At 34.1% G+C, this 21,870-nt stretch overlaps 4 protein-coding genes, 1 non-coding gene and 1 pseudogene across 14 annotated transcripts; 1 reads left to right on the forward strand and 5 right to left on the reverse strand.

Annotated features, from left to right (window-relative positions):
- Positions 1-161: 161 nt before the first annotated feature.
- LOC104713225 (uncharacterized) lies at positions 162-4,270 on the reverse strand. 10 transcript variants are annotated; one of them, XM_087466785.1, is made up of 13 exons: positions 4,070-4,159; positions 3,601-3,613; positions 3,431-3,509; positions 3,125-3,285; positions 2,939-2,996; positions 2,351-2,475; positions 1,985-2,256; positions 1,846-1,885; positions 1,711-1,765; positions 1,562-1,625; positions 1,074-1,470; positions 868-996; positions 162-787 (listed from the first exon to the last, which is right to left on the reverse strand). In XM_087466785.1, the coding sequence occupies exons 3-13, from the start codon at positions 3,489-3,491 to the stop codon at positions 383-385; spliced, it is 1,767 nt and encodes a 588-aa protein (XP_087322911.1). In that variant the 5' UTR covers positions 3,492-3,509; positions 3,601-3,613; positions 4,070-4,159; the 3' UTR covers positions 162-382. The 10 variants fall into 10 exon arrangements, with proteins under 10 accessions (XP_087322911.1, XP_087322912.1, XP_087322913.1 ...); XM_087466786.1 differs by lacking the exon at positions 3,601-3,613 and having other exon boundaries at positions 162-781; positions 4,070-4,270; XM_087466787.1 differs by having other exon boundaries at positions 162-781; positions 3,431-3,613; positions 4,070-4,231.
- A 1,525-nt stretch (positions 4,271-5,795) lies between these two features.
- TRNAT-CGU (transfer RNA threonine (anticodon CGU)) lies at positions 5,796-5,867 on the forward strand. The gene has a single exon. It is a non-coding gene; the product is annotated as a tRNA-Thr (tRNA).
- A 508-nt stretch (positions 5,868-6,375) lies between these two features.
- Positions 6,376-7,206, reverse strand: LOC104713226 (gibberellin-regulated protein 1). The gene is made up of 3 exons (XM_010430309.3): positions 7,054-7,206; positions 6,919-6,958; positions 6,376-6,823 (listed from the first exon to the last, which is right to left on the reverse strand). The coding sequence occupies exons 1-3, from the start codon at positions 7,126-7,128 to the stop codon at positions 6,642-6,644; spliced, it is 297 nt and encodes a 98-aa protein (XP_010428611.1). The 5' UTR covers positions 7,129-7,206; the 3' UTR covers positions 6,376-6,641.
- A 7,852-nt stretch (positions 7,207-15,058) lies between these two features.
- LOC104713227 (uncharacterized) lies at positions 15,059-17,047 on the reverse strand. The gene is made up of 6 exons (XM_010430312.3): positions 16,493-17,047; positions 16,106-16,305; positions 15,848-15,988; positions 15,685-15,765; positions 15,466-15,590; positions 15,059-15,353 (listed from the first exon to the last, which is right to left on the reverse strand). The coding sequence occupies exons 1-6, from the start codon at positions 16,713-16,715 to the stop codon at positions 15,305-15,307; spliced, it is 819 nt and encodes a 272-aa protein (XP_010428614.1). The 5' UTR covers positions 16,716-17,047; the 3' UTR covers positions 15,059-15,304.
- A 297-nt stretch (positions 17,048-17,344) lies between these two features.
- LOC147939216 (F-box/kelch-repeat protein At3g06240-like) lies at positions 17,345-18,487 on the reverse strand. Its single transcript, XM_087465912.1, has one exon. It carries the CDS (start codon positions 18,485-18,487, stop codon positions 17,345-17,347), a length of 1,143 nt encoding a protein of 380 aa, XP_087322038.1.
- A 1,700-nt stretch (positions 18,488-20,187) lies between these two features.
- On the reverse strand, positions 20,188-21,798 carry LOC147939217 (uncharacterized; annotated as a pseudogene).
- Positions 21,799-21,870: the final 72 nt, after the last annotated feature.

The raw sequence follows: 21,870 nt of genomic DNA on the forward strand, positions 1-21,870 counted from the left end.
AAAATTCCATTTTCCCAAAAATTTCATGTAAATTTTTTCTTGAAAGAATTAAGGTCTTTATTGGAGCAATTCGCTTGCTGCACAAGAAACTTTTATGAAACATTTTTTTTTGTTGTTACTGTCTCACTTTAGAAAACATGGTCCTCAAGAATATTTGCTCCTTTGAAGAACTCCTGGATCATTTACATAAAAAGACATTAATGGTTTTTTCTCAAACTAGTGGGATTCAATCACCTCTCACTGACAATTCCTTGTTTAACCGATTATCATCACCATCTCAAATTCCGGCGAAGACAGAAACAGATTTCTGTTTTTTTTTACTCAAACCATCTGTAAAATCCTTACAACTATTTAACTATAAAAGCAAAACAGGGCAGCTTCACTACTGCTCGTTGCAAAGTAGCTGCAATGGTGTCCTTGTATCTTCATAGATAAGTGGGAAATGGTGTTCTTGTCTGTTCATCACCATCCGTGAAGGATTGTTATTATTATGGTGATGGCTTATTGACATTGCTGCAGCAGCAGCCATGAGATGATGTTTCTGTTGAGATACATAACTGTTGTTGTTGTTGTACCTTGGGGAGGAAGCAACTTGGGGAGGTTGTTGAATACTAGTCAGGTTCAAAGAGAGGTTTGGTTGACTGTATTGGTTTGATTGCATGGTGTTTCCATTTGTTGGTCTGTACTGAGCAGCCCATAGCCTTTTTTGAAGCTGTTGCTGCTGCTGCTGGTTTGCATTGTAAGCCGTTTGGAATCTGCTGGCTAGATATGGAGAAAGCTGCTGCAACTTACAAAATGAAAGAATGTTACTACTGGAGAGAGACAATTTGCTAGTTGAGAGACAATTTGGGTCAGAGAAATAAAAACCTGATAGCTAGAAGTTGCAGGTGAGAGTTGCCTATTGTAAGCTGCTGAGAGATACTGTGGAATTGAATTTGGAAGTTGGAAATGTGATTGTGTTGCTCCAGCAGATGATAGAGTTAGGAAATCATAGCTCTGTCAGTTAAAAGAGAAAAGAGATAAGAATCAGACAGAAAACGAATTAAGAGAATAAGAACTGTGATGTATATTACCTGTTTCTGTGAAGTATGTGAACCATTGAGATCGAGAGCCAGCTGAGTCCTGTCTTCTTCCACGGGTTTTGAATTATGTGTCCTATGTATATCGAGTAAATGCGGGTTTTGATACCTCTTTGCTGGAGACACCATTGTTTTAAAGTCACTAATGCTTGTCACCGGATCAGGGAGTCTGCGTTCTGACATTTCTGAAGGTCTTTGCTCAATTTGGTTAAGTGACGTGGGACTACTCTTACTGGTCTGTAATACTTTAATGAGACGGGAAATGTAAATGTGAGAGGCACATCTCTTCAACTTTCTCGGCTGGACTCTTAACGGTTCACTCAAGAGTGAAGCAGTCCTAGAAGGAGAAGCAGCTTGATCCATCCAAGGTGGAAGCTTTGTGGATGATGGTCTGATTTAAGAAAGAACGATCCGCATATATAAGGTAAGAAACCTAGCAGCACAAAAAAAAATTAACATACATGTTAAAGGTTAGGAGTTACTTTGAAAGAACTTGAGCTCCTGAACGAACAGTTGAAGATAAGCCAGGCCACAGTGCAAGAAGACCTTTTTAGAGAAACACAAAAGTCAGTATTAGGAGAACGGTTCTTAACTCAAGAGTATGTGATGATACAAAGGTAGGTTTCATTACCGTTGTTTTTATAGTCCGTGTCACTAGTTGCAACCTTTGTTTCAAGGGCTCTTACCTAAGAATTTTCCAATGTAATCAGTGGCTATATGAATCTAAACTACGAAAGTAATATTCAGAAGGAATCGGAGTGCTTACAGGTGCATCAGTCACATTCACTGAGCTGCTTTGCTTCAATCTATCAATGAAATCAACCATTCTGTGAAAGTTAGACAACAGAAACCACCAATAGAATTAAATAACCGAAGACAAACTTAAACGAGAACTCGCTACAAACCCTGTAACGCTGAGCTGGTTATCAGATTGCACTAATGGCTTTGCATCAGTCTGGTTAGTTTTGGCTGAAGAGAGAACTGAAACTTCCGGTTCAAGCGATTCGGCTTGTGTATAGTCAGGTTTCACAACCAAGCTAGAGTCAAGTTTGCTAGTTTCTTTCTCATGAAAAGTCTTCTTCTCAGTAAACATTCCAGCTAAACCGTATAGAGTCTCTGCAACTTCTTTCTCATCTTTCGAAATCATCATCGACTCAGGAACAATAGCTTTTGCTTCCTAACCAAAAACAAAAAACAAAAACCATTACTCCATAAACTGTTCTTTTATGTCTTACAAAATTTGAAGTCAATCATAAAAAAACACAACCAACCATTTCTTGATTCTCCTTCTTTACTAACTCCTTGTTAAAAGATTCACTTCCGGTTTTAGACCGGTTAAGTCTCTTAGAGACAGAGGATAGCTTAGAAACAGATTCAAGATTCCGCTTCTTCATGGCTGCAGTTGAAAAAGTGCACAAAATGAGATTAAACAAAAAAAAAGTGAAAAAAAGGTTAGCAAAGAAAGAAAAAAAGGAAGTGTAGGTTTTGAATTCGAGATGAAAAAGAGAGTTCCCCAATTGACAAAGACAAGCTTTAAAGAAAAGAAAGAAATATTATAAGTTGAAGATTGATTAGCTTTTTGATTTTTATAAAGTATATAAGAAAAAAGAAAGACATGGTAGCAGAATCTTGCGTCCACAATAAGAAAGAGAAAAAGAAAAAGAGTTTGCTTGAAAAATAAGGAAATCTAAAATCTCCAACACAGATTCAAAAGCCAAAAAAAAAATACCATAATCTTCCCAACCAACTCTACTGACACATTAGCAGTTCATTATTAATTCACTAACAAAAAAAAAATAAATGAAAAATTTGGTTTTGTAACAAGTATTCTTGTGTCATAGGAGTCACGAACAACGCACCTGAACGAAGCTTACGTGGTACAGAGGCATGATCCACACCACTAGTGCCTTTCAAACTCTGAATATGAGAGAGAGAAAAGAGAGAAATTAATAAATGTGAAAAGAGTTAAAAAGATGAGGAGAAAATTAAGGGATAGTTAATGAATGAGGAAATTATAAGTTTGGCGTATTTGATGAAGAAGTTACCTTTTTTGGAAGCTTAGGTATCTTCCGAGAAACCTCGTTTTCTAAATCTGAAGGATGATGATGATGAAGAAACTCGTAACTCATCATTCGTTTTACATTATCATCAGCTAAACCAAGTTTCTTCAACATTCGTTTCTTTGATTTCCCAGTATACCCAGATCCTAAAAAAATCACATGAGTTGGAGATACAAAAACTTAAAACCAAACAAAACAGAGCAAACGACGACAAAAAAAAAAAAAAAAAGGTTGGATTTTTATTTTTGTTGGTTTGTGAAACAAAAGAAAAAGATTGGATTTTTGTGTTACCAGATTGTTGTTTATTGGTTCCTCCTCCACGTCTCATCGCATCTCGACGACCCATTTCCATTTTTTTGTTTTCTCACCACTTAAACCAGAGGTTAAGAAGAAGAAGAAGAAAGACTCAGACTAGCTCACAGAGAAGAACAGAACAAAAAAAACAAAAAAAAAAATCTCACTTGTTCGACATCTCTGCAAAACAAAAGGGGATTGATGATTTACTTACACACACACACTTTGATTTTAGATTACAGAAAGAAGAAGAGAAAGAGAGAAAAGTTGTAAAATCGTTTCTCGTGTCTCGAAGAATCAGGTTCTTCGTGAAATAAAGAGAAGAGACAAAAAGCAAAAAAAAAGAAAGAAAGAAAGACTTAAAGATGAAAAAAAAAAAAAGAAAAGATTTTTATTAATGTTTGTACATTTACAACCCGTGAATAACCCAAAAAAAAAAAAAAAAGAAGAAGGTATTTTTGCATTTAGTAAGGGAAAAAAAGATTCATTAATGGAGTCACTGTTCTTCAATCAAATCAAACATTGATATGTAACTGACACAAGAAGAAGATGAAGAAAAATAAAATAAAAACGTACACAGTACGAAAACACACACACACAGAATTATAAACAGAGATGAGAGATCAATCCAAAAACCTTTGTTCTCTCTAATCTTTTGTGTATAGTTTAGCTCTGTCTGGCCTCTGTATGTAGTAAAGACGGATAATCCGAAGTTGTCGTTTCACTCTATCGCGCTTTGCTTTTATAAATGTCACTCTCTTCACACAAATGTGACAAAAATAAAAAACGCTTATTCATTCACTCTGTTTCGTTTTTATCTATCTATCTACCCTCAGTGGTGAGAGATCCAACGGTGTCTAGTTAAAAGAAGACGAGAGCCGTCCGATTTGTTTACTTTCATTGTTGTGCCACGTAATCCATTAGAACAAGATCAGTGTGTCAGACACGTCAGCACCTAGAGCTGAATTAAAAAAAAATATATAGTACTAATTATTTCATACATGGGTTTCTTGGATACTTGATTTTGAATTCGTACGATTTTTTTTTGGATATTTTCTCTTTTGTTTCTGTGCCAACGAATTAAATTCCATGGAAAAAGATACCAACATCGTTTAAAAAAAAGTCAGTAAGTATAAGTAAACTACTCTAATCAATTTCAAGTTTTGTAACGTTTCATATAGTTAAAAATGTTTATAGATAGAGATATTGATAAGATGGCCAAATTAATGGATGACGAAATAATGAATGGCTAAAAACGGCTTTAACCAGTGTAAATGGGGTTTGTTGGACATCACAAAATGCTACTATTATGTGGCAGTTTATAGATTTTTTTATACGTTCATAAGAAGAAGAAGACTAGACATTCAATTTTGTTTTCTGAACGCATCATCTACTACTACTACTACTACTTATTCCGCAACCGCAACCATTATTATAAAGTGGCCAAAAAGTACCATTAAGAAAGAAAAAAGAAAAAGAATTATGATCAAACTTGGAGAATTGGGTCGTCCGCCGGGTCCATTTAACTCAGACGTCTGGCTGTCTTCCTTAAATACGAGAGAATGTCACGGCGTTTTCTTAATCTCTTCTTTTTTTCTTTTAATGTTTTTGTCTTGTCTCGTCCAATAAGAAAATGGCATGGCTCTTACAAAAGGCTCCTCCCTCTCTAACTTGTATAGAGTTTAGACTTTTGAAATAGAGAGAGACTAGAGAGTAGTACTAGTGGTGGTGAATGGTGATGTTCAAATCGACGGCTATGATAAGATTAATGATTTCACCACGTCGTCACACACTGAAATCGACAAGTCAGGTGATTTCTGCCAACTGTCTCCTCATCATCTACTGTGTGTGAGTCTACCTAAAGATATTCATTCTTCTCTTTTTCCATTCTTCTTTTTTCTCTTTTTTTTTTTTTTTTTTTTTGTCTATACCTTATTCGATTTAATTAGCATCAGTTCACTCCCTAGGATCAAGGCCCAAAAAAGAATACGAGTTGATCAGTTAATAATATCCAAAATCAAAATTTGGTTCCCAACAATAAAATCCACTCATGTGATAATTAAGGCCCATATAACAAACAATGGTTCAAGAAAGATATAAAATTATGAATTTAGACCCATAGACATAATAGTTGTTCATTCACATACTAGTATTTAGTTTTTTACTCATTTTGCTACAAAGTAAGACGAACAGAAACGTAAACACGTGACAAGGGGCATTTCACTAACATCGACGAACCAGACGTCTATGCTGTCTGCAAAATGCAATCACCAAGCTCCAAGTTCCCATTCCTTTGTCATTTCTCATGGGTTTATTAATTATTACTGTTTAAATAACATTAGGATTCGTCCAATAATCGAAGGCCTCCGTAGCATAGTGGTATTGCGTTCGCTTCGTAAGCGAAAGGCCGCGAGTTCGATCCTCGCCGGGGGCTCTGTGTTTCTATTGTTTTTTTTTTAATCAACACCAGAATCTTATATCACAACGTCCCATTATTATTAACAAAACGATATTTTTTCACAATGGATTTTCACCAAATCAACTAACTTCTCCTGCTAGATTTATGGAAAACTTTATTATCCATCCCTATTATATACTACTACGCCCTAGTCATCTTTGTAGTTTTCTTTTCTTTTACACGAACCTATGTCATGAGTGTGTGGCCCAAATTTTGGAATAGGGTGTATGGCTGTCGAATAATTATCGATGTTAACAAAATCTTAAACCAAATTTGCTCTGAAATGCTTATAATATATGACTTATGGTCTCGGTCTCCACAAATGAATTAATCACTGAAATACAATTATTCAGTTTACTCTATACGCAATCAGTCCGATTATATATAGTTGTCATCTTGCATCGATATCGAAATTACTTTGCATATTACACTCTCTATATCTTTCTAAAACCGGTTACCATAGAAGAAGAAAAAAGCATAACAATCACTCAAAAGTTACATAATTTTATTACATAAAATGAAATTATACAATGAGATTTATTGCACGAATCGATATACAAATAAATACAAACAAAATTCGAAACTTACAGAAAATAGACCAATCAACAATACAGTAGTACTCACTCACGACGACAACAACGTACGGTTCTCGTTTATTCTTCGATCCACATATATATGCGCCAACAAAATACTAACAAAACGACATCCTCGCGTTATCCACAAACAATTAAGAGCTTTTTGTCCTGTTTCTTATGGGCACTTGCGGCGTCCACCGTGGGTGGTGAGGCTAGCGTAACACTCGCACTTGTCGTAGTTTCCGTACGTGCCAGGTGGTACACACTGGCATCTGGAGCAGCAAGTCCCGCACGCTCTGTGACACAGATTCGGCCTCCTTGAAAGCCTGCACCGTGCTTGACACGCACTCCCACAATCTATACATAAAAGAAAAACACAGATTATTTAAGTTTACTAATTAAATCAAAACGTTATGTATTTATATGGACAATATGTGAAGTAATATAATTACCGATCTTCTTTGCGTAACCATCTTTTGTCTGTGAGTTTTCCTGCAAGAAAATAGTCGTAATAACATGTGAGAAATATGTTTCTAAATAAATAAATATATTATATTGAGAGTATTTTGTGATAGAAAAAGACGTACCAAATCGGCCTGGACGAGTTGAAGAACAAGAAGAGATATGAAGAGAGAAGCAATAAGGGCTTTAGAGATAGCCATAATTCTCCAAGGAGAGAATATGATGTGAGAACCTTAGCTCAAGATTCAGACTAAATTTGTGTGTGTTTAAGTTGTTGTGTCGAAATGAGAACTTGGAGAGGCTTCTATATATAGCCCTCCTTTGGATGGGTAACCGACCCCATTATTCGGTCTAGACTATTCTTTTTTTATTTTCATGGAAAATAATTGCTTTCTAAGTTTCGGAATATAGTTCTGATGATAGAGAGTAAGTACTTTCCAACAGTTGCTGATGATCGCAACCAAAAAACGCACACATTATTATTTTTTCTTTTTTTAGTTTATTGAGAAAAGTATATATATATATATATATTTTTTTTTTACAGTAGATGGTTAATATATGAAAAATGGTTGGTAGCAATATAGCATATGGTTAAGGTGTATATTGTATAAGGTTTATTTTTTCTTTTTCGAACGGGTCGGTTGGTGCGTATAAAAGTTTTGGAGTACGCGGAGAAGAGAATATTGTGGTGGGGAGAAAAAATAAGGATGTATTATTAGTGGTCTCTTGTTTTAATTTGATCAATGGATTCGGTATCATTTTCTTTTTTCCAGCGAATTTTGATTATAAAATTTTGTTTAAAAATCCAATGTTTTATGTGAATCCTGCTTTAGATATAACTAGAAGCCAATGTATTACTGCGTAAGTGTACAGACTTTCTTTGATGTACATATACCTACTAAACTCTATTATTGGTTTCGCTTTTGGGTTTGGTAAGTTTTTGGTTCTACCAACAAATCTTGATAATGATAATTTACTCGAACGATTGAATTTTTTTACTTCCTTAGTGAGCTTTTTTTTTTGAGTAACATAAACTAATACGTTGACGTATACACTGACTCGTTCCGGTTTTTGAAGTATATATGTACGCTCTTTTTACGATGAATGATTTACTGATTTGTGAAAAAGTGGAAAACTATATTTTTTTCTGTTTGCTACGCTTAGATCCTTTAATTTGAATTTGTTCTGATGAGTTATTATATAACCATTTTTCTTTTTTAGTTGCTAAACATTTGAGAGAACACCACAAAATTTTTTAGCCGTTCAAAAGTATTTTGGTTTTTGGGTGGATGATGTCAATGCTCAACTTTTAGTTTTCTTTTGTGTTGATCTCCGTTGTTTGGGGACTCCTATCACAATAGTTATTGGTAATTAAGAAACAAAACGAACAAATGTAGAAAAAAAATAAAGAAAGTGGAAGGACACTAATTGTAAGGAATTAGCCAATTGATGGAAAATTAGTTAGTAGAAGAGTTGATAAAATTGAGACAAGAAGGATGAGGGGATGTAGACGTGAGTGGTCCTTTATATGAAATACTTCCTTCATATTTTACAGCTTGCACTTCTTCTTATGAGATAATGACCCACAATTTAGTCTTTATATTATTTCCTCTTTTTTAATTTTAATAAATTGATTTCTAGAACAATCGTTATGTTTTTTTTTTAACCATTTCCTTTAAGAAAGCAAGAAAAAAAAAAGACAAAAAAAAGGCTTTCGAGACTCACAAACTGGAGTTGCAGTCTTACAGATGCAATTGGCCACTAAGATTGAATTATTCTCAATGAACTTTTAGGGCAAACAAATCTCTGAAAACTACAAAAGGGTTTAAATACATGGTTTCAGATTGTTGCACTTATTAACCAGTGGACTACTTTTTTTTTTTGCTTTCTTAAAGGAATCTTTAGGAGCCATCAATTTATATACATGTTTGCGGTCCAAAACTAATGCTATATTGAAAATAAAGCGAGCACAACTCTATGTGTTGTTGTAAGGAGCTGGAAAACAAAAATACCACATTTTTAAAGACATCGTTTCAATATGCAATACAAATCAGCGTCGACATAAATTAATATTAATATATATATATATATATATATAAAACGTAGAGAATAAAATAATGATAAATAGGTAGAGACGTAGAGAAGATGTAAAATGTGACAAATTATTAATTGAAGTTTCGAAATAATAGAGAAACTGGAAAGGTAAAGAAAGAGAGAGGTCGTCAGGTCATGGATCGTCTGTCGAGTGTTTGGCTTTTTCACCAACCTTATCGGACTCCAATACCATCCACACGCACACAGCACACTTTTATACCAAATTATAATTATAAAATTAGTTGACGAACATATTTTCTTATGCATGAAAATGTCACTTCAGTTATCATGGCTATGCACATAATACCACACATATGGTAGTCGTTTCATTGAACTCTACGTTATGTCAAATCTATATTTGCGCCTAACTAACTTACACTGTTTTAAGTGTAGAATGATTTATTATTTTACTATTGATCAATTATCACATTGGTTTTCTTAAACGAAAACCGAAAGCGATTCCATAAAATTCATTTTTTTGTTTGGTAAAGATTCCATAAAATTCAGTAAAATATCATTAATTAGCCAGCAATCATTATCATGGTACTGGTTGATATACTAAGGCCTAATTAGGGACATACAGAAAACAATAATATTTCACAACAGAAGAAAACTAAAATCTATATAAACTAAACGTAAGGAAAACTATGATTCATAACGATTACATATCTTTATTTTCATTCTTTTTTGTATAATCGGCAACGATACATATGTATCTTGAAAACATTTATTTCTTAAACTGTTGTTATTTGGATATCTCGATCGCCATTCATTTATTAAAGACAAGAAATTGCTCTTCTTCGGTTCTTTCTTCCTCGTGAAACAGGAGACTTTTTATTTAACAAGTACGAAAATGGAAGTAGCCTTTACATGGCTAATGTATTAAAAAGGGAAAGAAAATTTAAGAAATAAAGTGATAGATAAGTGAGTTCTTACGACAGCTGTGAAGTGTTGTTTATTATTCACATTAATAGCTAAATTGCCAACTTTTTGTGATCTCTTTTTACTTTATTTTGTTTTCATCCCAATCCAATTAAACAATAGAGATATTTTATGATACTGTTTGATTGATATTGTACGAATTACTACTGTTTGATTGATATGGTACGAAGTTAATGTAACTTTTTTGTTTTATAATGTGATTTTGAAGGATCAGAGATTGTAATTTAGTGGATTTGAAATCATATTGTTGCTATGTCATAATCCGAATTTAACTTTAATCATATATATGCAGCATGTGTCGTAGTAGTATACAGTATTTTACCGAAATTAATGTGATTTTGGTAATTATTCTTAAAATAAATCGTTAACATATATGATCGAGAGATAGTAGTATATAAACAAATTGAAGAAATGAAGAATTATTTTACAATAATTTTTTAAGTTATATTTTGTTACATCATCTTTTGCCACTTACCCCCTAATCCCCCTCTATTCGACAGACGACGAAACCGTAGCTAGAACGAACTTAATGCGTGGAGCTCTATTGAGAAAGTTGGTCATTCTGACAAAACGATGTCCACATGTGTATTATGTTTGGATTTGGATCGAACTATGACTATCTATCATCCAACAATATCTATTGATATTATTCATTGAAACTAATATATACGAATTCTGATATCTAGTAAATTACTATTATACTTAGAAAACCCAAAAAAGAAAAGGTGGAATATTAGGTGAGATGATTACAGAATCCAGCTGTAGCCGCCGCCAAAAGAGTCGGATCGATATAAAAATACAAATTTGGATAAGCTCAGACTTGAGAATTTTTTTCAGTTAAAACAACTCACAAATAGCAGAAAGGACTAAGGAGAAAGAACAAAGAATAGCAATAGCATCAATCATCATCGCTCTTGAACATTATTATAATAAGTATGTAACTAATGTATAATTCGTTTGTAGGGAAAAGAAGAAGAAGAAGAAGAAGAAGAAATCGAGAATAATTTACATGGAAGAGATATGTGACACTATCAATTCAACCAATGTAATCGTATCTGTCTCGTTCAAACTGTTCCTTTTTTTTCTTTTATGTGCAGTTTGATTTATAATTTTTTTTAAAAAAATATATATTTACTTGCTTAAATAAGTTACCAGCGTATAATTTTCTTGCTTTCTTGCAAAGTCTTCCTTTGCAATTGTTGTTGTGACTCTACGGCCCATCAACACAAACACAGTTTTATAACACTTGGTTTATGGTTATGGAGCAAGATGGCTTTCTATCTCAGATCCATCTCAATTTAAGAAGCATCTCATCATTCATAATGTAAGTTCAAAATTGTGCTTAGATAGTCTCTTATTAGACAATGTCAAATGGTAATGCTGTGCATTAAAAGTGATCTCTTACGTCATGGTTTAATTACTTTATTTTGCTTCAGAGTGAGTTATTGAAGTGAGATTAACCTCGAACATATACCAAAACGCATAGATTTGACCACTTTGGCCCAATCGTAGGTTGGCCCTTTAAACTCAGAGCAGTGTTCGCTAGATCCAAGATGGATTTGATATTTTCATCTATGAATATCGTTATTATAAATTTATAATAACTTACATTTATACGGCAGCTCCGACTAGTAGTACATCTCCAGCCTTGTTGCAGATTTATTCATTTCTTCATCGACGCATTTCGGATCGAACCTACTCTAATATCAATGAAATAGATCTTATTCGGACCATCCTATTTTGGTAAACAGTTTGGATTTCATATTATGAAGATTACTAGTTTCTCACTCAAAACTGAATAAACGAACCATGTCTTTTTAATATTAATGTTAGGACTCTTTATTTATGGTGAGCTAATGAGAGAATCTAGCAACTATATACTTTTAATTATTTGAATACATTTGAGAGAATTAATAATGTGATAACGAGTATCTTCTAGTTCTAAATAAAATAGTATGAATTTCTTTATTTTTCGGTTGGTCTACAAATTCATCATTTATGTGCAACTCTTAGTACAACTCGTGGTGAAATAATTGGATCATTCACTCAATTAGGATTTGCCCTATGATCAATTTCATTCAATACTTCTTGTTGATTTCTTTCATCTCCACACTCTATCAAACCCTAAATCGATCGATGGAAAGAGACTCAATTTTCAGAAACAACTATCAAACCCTAAACAACTATCAGAAACTCAAAAATTTTGTAAATACCTTTATGATGCACGTCTGCCTCCCACTCCTCCTATGTGGCTTTGGGGTGAAGATGACATGTAGATGACATGAATTTCGTACTAGAAGAGGGACAAGAATAAAATCCTAAATCATAGAATTAGAACAAATAATTAACAAAAACATATATATTAGAACAAATCATGGAATTAGAAGAGGAAGGTACCTCTTATCAATACCAAAGATCAGATCAGTCCTCAGTCCTCAGTCCGCAGTCCTCTGAAAGTTTGTAAACCTGCAACCAAAAACCATCAATGTTATCAAAGATAATTAAAAAAAGAAATTAGGATTAGGATTAATTATAGGATTATAGGATTAAAAAGAATTTAGGATTTGTTGTAAAAAAAAAGAAATTAGTATTTTTTGTATAAAAAACAAAAAAGGAAATTCCAACGGTTGGATTTGGAATTGACTCAATTATTTAGCCGTTTATAAATAATTAAAGAACACAAATAAAAAGAAAATGAATTTAAGATCCGTTGTTAAAAAGAAAAAGGAAATTCTAACTGTCACATGCAAATTATTTAGCCGTTAATAATAATTTCATGCGCTGTTTCAATGGCTCGATATGAAAGACGAGCACTTTACTTATAAAAAAAACAAATACATGAGAGATTTGGAAATCTATAGCCATTAAGAAACAACAACTAACGTCGGTATTTTTATCCTTTTTTTTTGTTTTTTTTAAGTTAGATGTTAATAATTATTAAATACAAACACAAAGCTTTTTCCTTTTTTCTTAAAACCACATTTTACCAAATAAGCAAACTATGATTAATAGGCCTGGGCAAAAAAATTGGACCCGAAAACTCAAACCGGAACCGACCCGAAAATATGGACCCGAATCCGAATCCGGAACCGGTAGTATATCCTATTGGGTCCTAATCTCCTAAACCCGAAAAACCGGAACCGAACCTGGAACCGAACCGAAAACCGAATAGGTACCCGACATACCCGTAATAAAATCATATATAGAGAATATTAGTTATATATACTTTTATATAACATTGTTATTCAAAGTTACAACTTAAAATTCAAAAATATTATTTTTTCTTAGATCAAAATAATGAAAATACTCAAAATAACCAAAATTATATTGAAATATTTAGCTATATTTTTAAAAATATTTATTTTTAAAAATTTATTTTAATATTTAACATTAAAATTTCTGAATAATCGGGTAAAATTCAGATTTTCGGGTTAAATTTCGGGTAATCGGGTACAAAATACCCGAACCCGAATGATATCCGATTTTTTTGGGTATTTATAGGTTCTGAAATTTTAGACTCGAACCGACCCAAACCCGGTAAGACTCGAACCCAACCCGAACCGATATTTTCTGTTTACCCTATTGGGTCCTAAACTCCTCTACCCGAAAAACCCGAACCCGATCGGTTCCTACCCGAACCCGACCCGAGTACCCGAATGCCCAGGGCTAATTAATGGACATATATATTACACAACTTTCATTCTTTTTAATGTCTAAAACAAACAAAAAAATGACACAATTTGTTCATAAGATTTTTACACACTTCTACTCACTTTGTGGCTATGTCAAACTTGAGAGACCCAAATGTACATCAGTACATGTATATCCAAATAATATATATTTTATTTCCCCAAATTAACTTCTTTTTTTGTTTTAACAATTTAAGGTTTGTGGTAACCTTAGTAAAAACAAGCAACTTAATTTTTATTTTTTTCCAAGTTAAATATATATTACTTGTTTTTTTTTCCAAGTTTTTGAATAAATAACTTGTACATTTAGTTGCTTTTTCCAAAACTATTTAGGGGCATTCTCAAAAATACCCCTTTTTCCATATCCCTTTTTAAAAATACCCCTTTATGTTGACCATTTTTAAAACTACCCCTCTTTATATACAAAATGACCAAATTACCCTTTTTTGAGTGACAGCAAGAATGTACAGTCATCAAAATCGAAAATATTTTCCCACCAAAAAAATTTCCTGCCAAATTTTTTTTTCCCGCCAAAATCGAAAATTTTTCCCGAAAAAATTATTTTTTCCAGCTAAAAAAAAAATTTTTCCCGCCAAAATCGAAAATTTTTTCCGCCAAAAATATTGAAATTTATACCTTTTAAAAACATTGTAAACGCTTTTAAAAAACTTTTAAAAGTGTTTACAAGGTTTTTAAAAAGTTTTTAAACACATTGTAAACGCTTTTAAAAACCTTGTAAATGCTTTTAAAAAGCTTGTAAATGCTTTTAAAAGGTTTTTAAACACCTTATAAACGCTTTTAAAAGCATTTACAAGGTGTTTAAAAACCTTTTAAAAATCTTATTAAAACTTTTACAAGGTTTTTAAAATCATTGTAAAACCGTTTACAAGGTGTTTAAAAACCTTTTAAAAATCTTTTTAAAAACTATTTGAAAACCTTTTAAAATCCTTTTAAAAACCTTTTAAAAATCTTGTAAAAGCGTTTACAAGTTGTTTAAAAAACCTTTTAAAACTCTTTAAAAAATATTATAAAAGCCTTTACAAGGTGTTTATAAGGTAGAAACCTTATAAAACCTTTTAAAAATCTTGTAAATTTTTTTTGGCGGGAAAAATTTTGGCGAGAAATTTTTTTGTCGAAGTTTTTTAACAAAATTTTTTTGACAAAAAAAAATTTTGGCGGGAAAATTTTTTCGAAAAAATTTTGGCAAGAAAATATGTCGGAAATTTTTTGGCGGGAAAATTTTTTTTTTCTTTTTATTGAATAAAATAATTTTCATCTAAAGATAAAATAGTCATTAAAAATTAAAAGAGGGCAAAAATAAAAATGGCCAAAAAAATAGTATTTTTGAAAAGGAGTATATCAAAAGGGGCGTTTTTAACAAATTCTCAACTATTTATGCAATAGATTAAAAAAGCTGATACGCTAACTTTAAATTAATATGTAAAAAAAATCTCTAGTCAATTCTCTTTTTTTTTCTTTACAAGTCCTCCAAGAAAGAACAAAAAAAAACGTAAAAGGGGAAGAACAAAAAAAGAGAGATTAGAGAAGACTCTAAACGACTAGCCTGCAAGACATTAGACATGGAGCTTTTAGTCCACAGTACCATAAACAACACCGTATCTTCTTCTTCTTCTCTCTTTTCCACCAAACTTTACACAACACCAGATGGGAGACGAAGAACAAGCTGACCACCCATTAAACTGCCCAAAACCAAAAACATCAAATCTCAGAACAGAGAACACCCATCAATGTCCTTAATTAGATCATCATCCATCATATACACTATAACAAGCATAAACATTTGTGATTTACCTCTTGACATAGTAGTAGCAGAAGTCAGCGAGAATGAAGGTTTGGACGATTTCAGAGAGGAGTACCATTATAGGCCAGAAACCATATCCTAAAGCTGTCAATAACCTCCCTCGAGTGTCCAAAACCTACACCATAATTAATACAATCAAGTTTGCAAAGCTGTGTATATATTGAGCTTTTGTAGTTAGGATGCGAAAAAAAAAAGAACAAAGAAAATACCTGAAGGACCCAGTGTGCACAACTCAAGAACCTGGCTATCCCCAAAGCAAATACGTAATGTGCTGTGAATGGCTCCACGATCTGAGACAAAGACATGTGTTTCTAGTTTAAACCGATTAAAAGGATAAAGACTGGTTTCCAAGGCTATCCAATTTCAATGTACCTTAGTGTTTTGCATGACTCTAAGTTGAGGAAGGACTGAAACAGCTTCAAGGTAAACGCAGAAGGCCCAAGAAATCTTGTTGATTATATGGTGATGTGTTGATGGGTGAATGAGAACAGATAGAACAACACATGGAATAACCTGCAGCCACATAAGAAAAAAGCTCAATGGACAAATACAATCTTCATAACTAGACAGACAGCAAGTCACAACAATGTAACTCAAATCGAAATTTCCAAGAAAGGAACAACAACTTACGACGTAGTAGATAGCAAAATTGTCTTTGTCTTCCATGTAACTAGCTTTGAGCTTAAAACGGATCATATAGATAACCCAAAGTGTAGTCACCAGTGTAGCCGAATCAAGCAACGTGTGAATATCAAATTCCATCACAAAACTACAATACAGTCTCACCGCCAGAAACAGAGCAGTTAGCTCTTGTGACTTCAAAGATAATCCTGTCAATAAACCATAACAAAAGATTGTAAATTTATCCTAATCAAGTGTTCATCAAACAATTTCAATCTCATATACACGCAATCTCTCATTCAAACCCTAATTTGAAATTGAAACGGATCGGATCGGGACTAAAACCAAATTCAAAATCAAGAAATATCGAAACTTTGGGAAGAAATCGATGAGTACCAGCACAAGTCTTCTCCTTGGTGAGTTTGTAGATAAGGACGGAGATACCAAGGGCATGAACAGCCTCAGCAGCGACAAAGAGATTGTCGTGGTCATGAACGATCATTCTCAGCAAAACCAGAGCAGTCATGGCTGATACAACACCGAGAAAAGCTTTAACCTTTGGTGGTTGCCGGCGAACCCATGTCGTCACGGCGTGGATCGGCCTCTGCGCCGCCTTCATCTTTTTCACTTTCTTACCAAAAATAATAGAACCAGTAAAGTCGAAACCTTTAGGACCAGATCTGTCTCTTTTTCGGACCGGATTGATTATGTTGCATGATCAGGTGATTATTAGTATTCTGGATGTGGAGTGGGGAAACTGGAAAAATTGGTAACGCACGCACCCACCCCCACCTAGCCACCCCAGCTAAAAGTTACTCTCTTTTTTTTTTCTTCATACAACACAAAGTCGAAAAGTCCAACACTTTAAGACGGTGACACGTGGAGGGTTAAGTTTGTTTTAGGTGAAAATTAGATTCGTGGGTAAGCCAACGACTCTGCCTCGTCTCTTTTGTAATCCATTGAAAAACTAAAGGTGGTATTGAATCGTTTTTTTCTTTAATATATTGATTAATGTACTTTGATTTTACAATATTTGTTAAATCATGCAACCGGATTGTGTAATATTGATTCATAATTAATTTTGTGTTTTAGGCTGTTTCATGAATCCCCAAAATGATTATACCTCTTGTCAACTATAAGAAGAAAAAAAAAAAAAATTGAGAAAAGTTCAAAATCATAAGGGAACATGAATGATTTTGTCATATATTTTTAAAAGATAAATTACAGATTTAATCTCACAAGTACAAATTAGAGAGACAAAAGGCCATCAGTATAATGACAAAGCTGTAACTCTCCGCATGATAAACCCCCAACGTCCTCCACTTCATTCTTGCTCGTGTAATAAATATGTATCTTACTTGGAAACAAAACCTGGAAGATTACACAATCAGATTGTATATCATGAATCATGATCGGAAACGTTCGATAGTAATGGGTCAATGTTTTCTTGAGGTCGATATGGTGCGTTTTGATCCAAGCAGATCCATTTGAGCCACTCACCATCATCCAAAGCTCCATGTTTGGTGCAAAAGAATTGTAGTCTACTAGCCAGAGATTCCCTCTGATTCCACATAAGCTAAAACGGTGCTTAGGGTTGTCTTCAAAACATGGCGGTGGAGGCAGAACAGAAAACTTCTCTTGTTCTAAAGAGAAAGACACGATCTGTGGAACATGTTTTGTTATCCAATAAAGGAATCCATCAGCGTGAGCTGGAGGGTATGGTTCTAGAAGGTAAGGACACTCTTGTTCTTGTGATTTCCATGGTGAGATCTCGAGATGATGATTGCAGTTTCTTCCTGTGATTGTGAGAGTGAGTATCTCGAATTTGCAGATTGGGTGATAAGGAAGGAAAAACCTGATGATTTTGTATTGCAATGTTGAAGAAACGAAGCCGAAGGAGACAACAGAAGGTGAAGAAGAAGTGGAAGATTGTGATATTTTTAGGAGTTTTTGGTTAACAGGGTCGAATAGAAAATGTTCCTTGTCGATCAAGATACAGATAAACCGATGGTTAGAAGAGAAGACTCTGATTCTCTCTCCAAGGAAGCGTTTTGTGATGGGTTTTAGTGTTTGCTCATTGTCACGATAAGTGTCTGGGAGACGGTCTGTGTAAAAAGCTTTGAAAGCAGTGAGAACGGCGAGAGCGACGTCGTTGGGTTTGGTGAAGAGGAAGAGTTTGAGATATACGGTTTGGGATCCGTGGGAACCGGTGAAGGCGGTTAGGATAGAGAAGGAGTTTAGGGCATGGGGGTGGTGGAGACGGAGAAGGTAGGGTTCGGAGATTAAGGAGTTAAACTGCTTTGAAACTAATCGGAGGGTTTGTAATGTTTTGCCCGGAAGAAAAGACAAGATTTTGAGAATTACTTCAGGAGGCAGAGAAGAAGAAAACATCTCTACAAGGTAAAATGGAGAAATTATGAATGTGAGTATATTAATGATTAGTGTATGCTTGTTCGCCAAGGGTTGATCATGTTAGGAAGTTACGAGTGAGAAAATCAAGTAATTCCAATTTACTTCTTTTTTTCTAAATTTAGATTTGATAGAATCTTTTTAAATAGGGAGAGAGAGAAAAAAATGAAGTAACCTAATTGTTTTATTTTTTTAACGTTTATTCATCATCATCAAATTGTATCAAAGTTACAATTACTAGTAATATTTAAAATAGTAGTTGTAACCTAATTGTTTTATTTTTTTAACGTGTATTCATCATGTTTGTAAATATGAGCACCTCTCGTATTGTGAAATCATATTTCAGAAAAGAAAAAAAAGTAAAAGAAAAAAAGTTGTTAATCCTAATTATTAACTTGCCCGTTTATTTGTTTTTAATGTGTGTGAATGTTTTGAAAATTCAAACTCTTGCTATGAATGCTACTTCTTCATCTTCAGAAAACTAATTACTAATATTTAAAATAGTCTACTTCTATCGGTTATTTTTACAATTTCCTCTAGATTCTTCTCCACAGTACAGTTTCCCATATATTTTTTAAACTCTAAATCAAACTATTATAAATAAAAAAAAAAACAAATTATCTCGTGCGTTTTAGGCTTACACTACTACTAATCATATGATTTCAACATAACACGTTCTTTAATTATAGTGCATTCATTGGAGGGTAAAACAGTTACGAGTAGAGTTTACTAGTTTAGATTACAAACACAGGCTCTCTCTAAGAGAGCAAGGAGATGGAGGTTATGACAAATGTATGGAGGTCAGGTTTGCCACACACTAAAGAAGTACTCTCTTTGATTTTTTTGATCAAATGTTTTAACAAGGTTTTAAGCTAAAGAAGCACTTGATGTAAAAACCTTTTTTCAAATAAATTTTACATTTTGTTTTTTGTTTTTAAAGCTCTATTCTGTTGTAGACTGTAGTAATAGTCCAGTTAAGTGGACACGGTTTGCTTACTAATTGAATGCATATTTTTTTTTTTTTGAACATGTTAACAAATATTGTATGGTTAACATTTAGTTCTTGCCAAAAAAAAAAAAAAAAAAATCATTTGGTTATTGACTGGTAATGTTGACTGTTATCTCTATAGTCATCCATTCTTTTTAGGAAAACAATTAAACCAAAATCTAGATTGCTTTGGTACAAGACTCGGATCAGGTCTGTAGCTTGACGAAATATCCCATTTTTATGCAGTAGTTGCAGAATATAGTAACCACACTTCGTTGACATGTCCTCGGTAAATAAATGGACACATAGAATAATTGGATATATAAATTTTGGTTCTTTTATAGAAGCAAAATTTCTTTGAGCGAGCAAATGAAACTTGGTGACCAATTTAACTCTAAACAGAAAAAACTATATATAAAAAAATTACTAACTTGTTAAACGCATCACTTCAAACATTATTTTTAATCAGAACGAAATCTAGTGAGGTATGTGAAAATTATCAGAAATAATATTGTGTTTTTTTTTTTAAAGGCTTTCAATTAAAATGCATAAAAGTAATACAGGGATATGATTTGTAGATCAGTTTTTGAAAGTAAATTAATGGGAGATTATACAATGAAGCATATTCTAAAAGGAGAGAAAGATAGAACTAGTGGAAACTGGAAATTTAATCTTCTAGCTATTTTTGGATCGATCATCTTCGACCACCGCGGCCACCACGACCACGCTTGCCTCGTCCTCTGACCGTAATCCATTGATCTTGAAGTTTTTGGGTAGGTTTGATTGTCCTTCCTCCTCGGGTACGTTGAGAGGATTCATCACCCATCTCATAACCATAATCTCCAACATCAAAGTCAGCAAATTGAGTACTTCCTACGATATTTTCCTGCACAAACTCATTTTGCAATGGACTTGAACAAGGGGGAGAAAATGGGACAGTTACCATTGGAGAAGATGACAATACAACTTCAGTATGGATGGGAATAGGGTTGCATAAGGCAGTGGTGTTGGTTGTAGTTTCAACTGTAGTAGGAGCTTCAACGGTAGTCTCAACAAGAGCAGCTTCAACTGAGAGAGTAGGGGAGACATATGTGCAGGCAGAAACAGAACCTGCACCTAGCACTGCAGCAACTGGGGATGCACAATTAACAAGATTTTCATGTGCAACAATGGGAGTAGGAATACATGAGGTTTCGGCAGCCTCAACAAGGGGTGTTTGGGGAATTTTATTACCTTCAACAACAACTGGAATTACATCAACCTTAGAGGCCAAATTAGAGATAGAACCTGCTTGAGAGAGGAGAAGACATCTAGTTTCTTTATGGCCTACAAAACCACATTTACTATATTTTGATGGAAGCCAAGAATACTCCACATCCACCATAAAGACATAGCCTCTTTTATCCTCGACCGCAATTCTATGTGGAAATCCTTTTTCTAGCTCAACTTCAACCATGAGCTTAGCCACTCCCATTAGAGAAGGATTCAGCCTTGGTTTATCAGTAGCCATAGGTTCACCTAAACCCGAAGCTATCCAACTGATTCCCCAGTGCGTGCGAATAAAGACGACTAGGGATGTTTTTTAGTGTGACCCAGACCGGGACAGATGTGATCTCTGGCAGAGCTAATGTATCAGCAGAAGTCCAAGGAGCAACAAACATGATGCAGCTATCAATGTGCCATAAACCGCGCTGTAAAACCCAAGCTCTAGTTGGTGCATCCGGAATATGAAATAAATAAGAGGATTCCCCAAGTTTTCGTAAGAAAATCTTACACTTTCTCCCCCAAATTCTATTAGTCACTACATTGATGAGACCTCCATATGGTGTAAGGCAACGATTAAACTGACCTATAACATATTCTTGTTGATTCTCAAGTCCTCTCAACAAGACATGGTTTGGAATGTGTACCTTGGGAGTGCCATCTTCCATGTAAGTTGGTGTTGTTGTTCGATGGAGATTTCAGATCGAAGGGTCCATCTTTGCTGCCTATGGAAAGCGTAGTTGTCCATTCTCTTTAATCGCTAGAGGAAGAATGTCTAATTCTGGATCGGATTTGCCTCTTTCCATTGGAATCAGAGTTTCATGACGGAAAGGCTCAGCTTCCGGGATGATTTTAGGCGGTTTTGCCCATGCTCCAATGGTGGGAACAAATGGAGTAGAGACAGGAACTGCCGGAAGCAGAGATGAGGAATGTAAGGTTTGAGTCACATCTTCCGTCGCGAGAAGAGAATTCAGAGCGTCTGACGAGAATCGGTGGCAACAGAATCCATCAAGTCAAGGAGGAGAGACTAAATGGCTCACCGGAGAAGAGATTACCGGAATCAGTCAGTGACAAATAATATTGTGTTTAGAAAAATAAAAGCAAACTTAGCATT

This window comes from Camelina sativa, chromosome 9 (assembly GCF_030686135.1).
Source record: "Camelina sativa cultivar CO46 ecotype springtype chromosome 9, ASM3068613v1".
NCBI lineage: Eukaryota > Viridiplantae > Streptophyta > Magnoliopsida > Brassicales > Brassicaceae > Camelina > Camelina sativa.

Excerpts from the sequence above, each read along its gene's own strand:
- LOC104713225 (XM_010430306.2), bottom strand. The coding sequence starts at position 3,491 with ATGGAAATGGGTCGTCGAGATGCGATGAGACGTGGAGGAGGAACCAAT. Across the intron at positions 1,886-1,984 it reads AACCAGCTCAGCGTTACAGG|ATTGAAGCAAAGCAGCTCAG; the intron begins GTTTGTAGCGAG and ends TTTCATTGATAG. Across the intron at positions 788-867 it reads CTGCAACTTCTAGCTATCAG|TTGCAGCAGCTTTCTCCATA; the intron begins GTTTTTATTTCT and ends TCATTTTGTAAG.
- LOC104713226 (XM_010430309.3), bottom strand. The coding sequence starts at position 7,128 with ATGGCTATCTCTAAAGCCCTTATTGCTTCTCTCTTCATATCTCTTCTT. Across the intron at positions 6,959-7,053 it reads AACTCGTCCAGGCCGATTTG|GAAAACTCACAGACAAAAGA; the intron begins GTACGTCTTTTT and ends ATTTTCTTGCAG. Across the intron at positions 6,824-6,918 it reads TGGTTACGCAAAGAAGATCG|ATTGTGGGAGTGCGTGTCAA; the intron begins GTAATTATATTA and ends TTTTATGTATAG.
- LOC104713227 (XM_010430312.3), bottom strand. The coding sequence starts at position 16,715 with ATGAAGGCGGCGCAGAGGCCGATCCACGCCGTGACGACATGGGTTCGC. Across the intron at positions 15,766-15,847 it reads GAGTCATGCAAAACACTAAG|ATCGTGGAGCCATTCACAGC; the intron begins GTACATTGAAAT and ends TCTTTGTCTCAG. Across the intron at positions 15,354-15,465 it reads TGCTACTACTATGTCAAGAG|TTTAATGGGTGGTCAGCTTG; the intron begins GTAAATCACAAA and ends GGTTTTGGGCAG.
- LOC147939216 (XM_087465912.1), bottom strand. The coding sequence starts at position 18,487 with ATGTTTTCTTCTTCTCTGCCTCCTGAAGTAATTCTCAAAATCTTGTCT.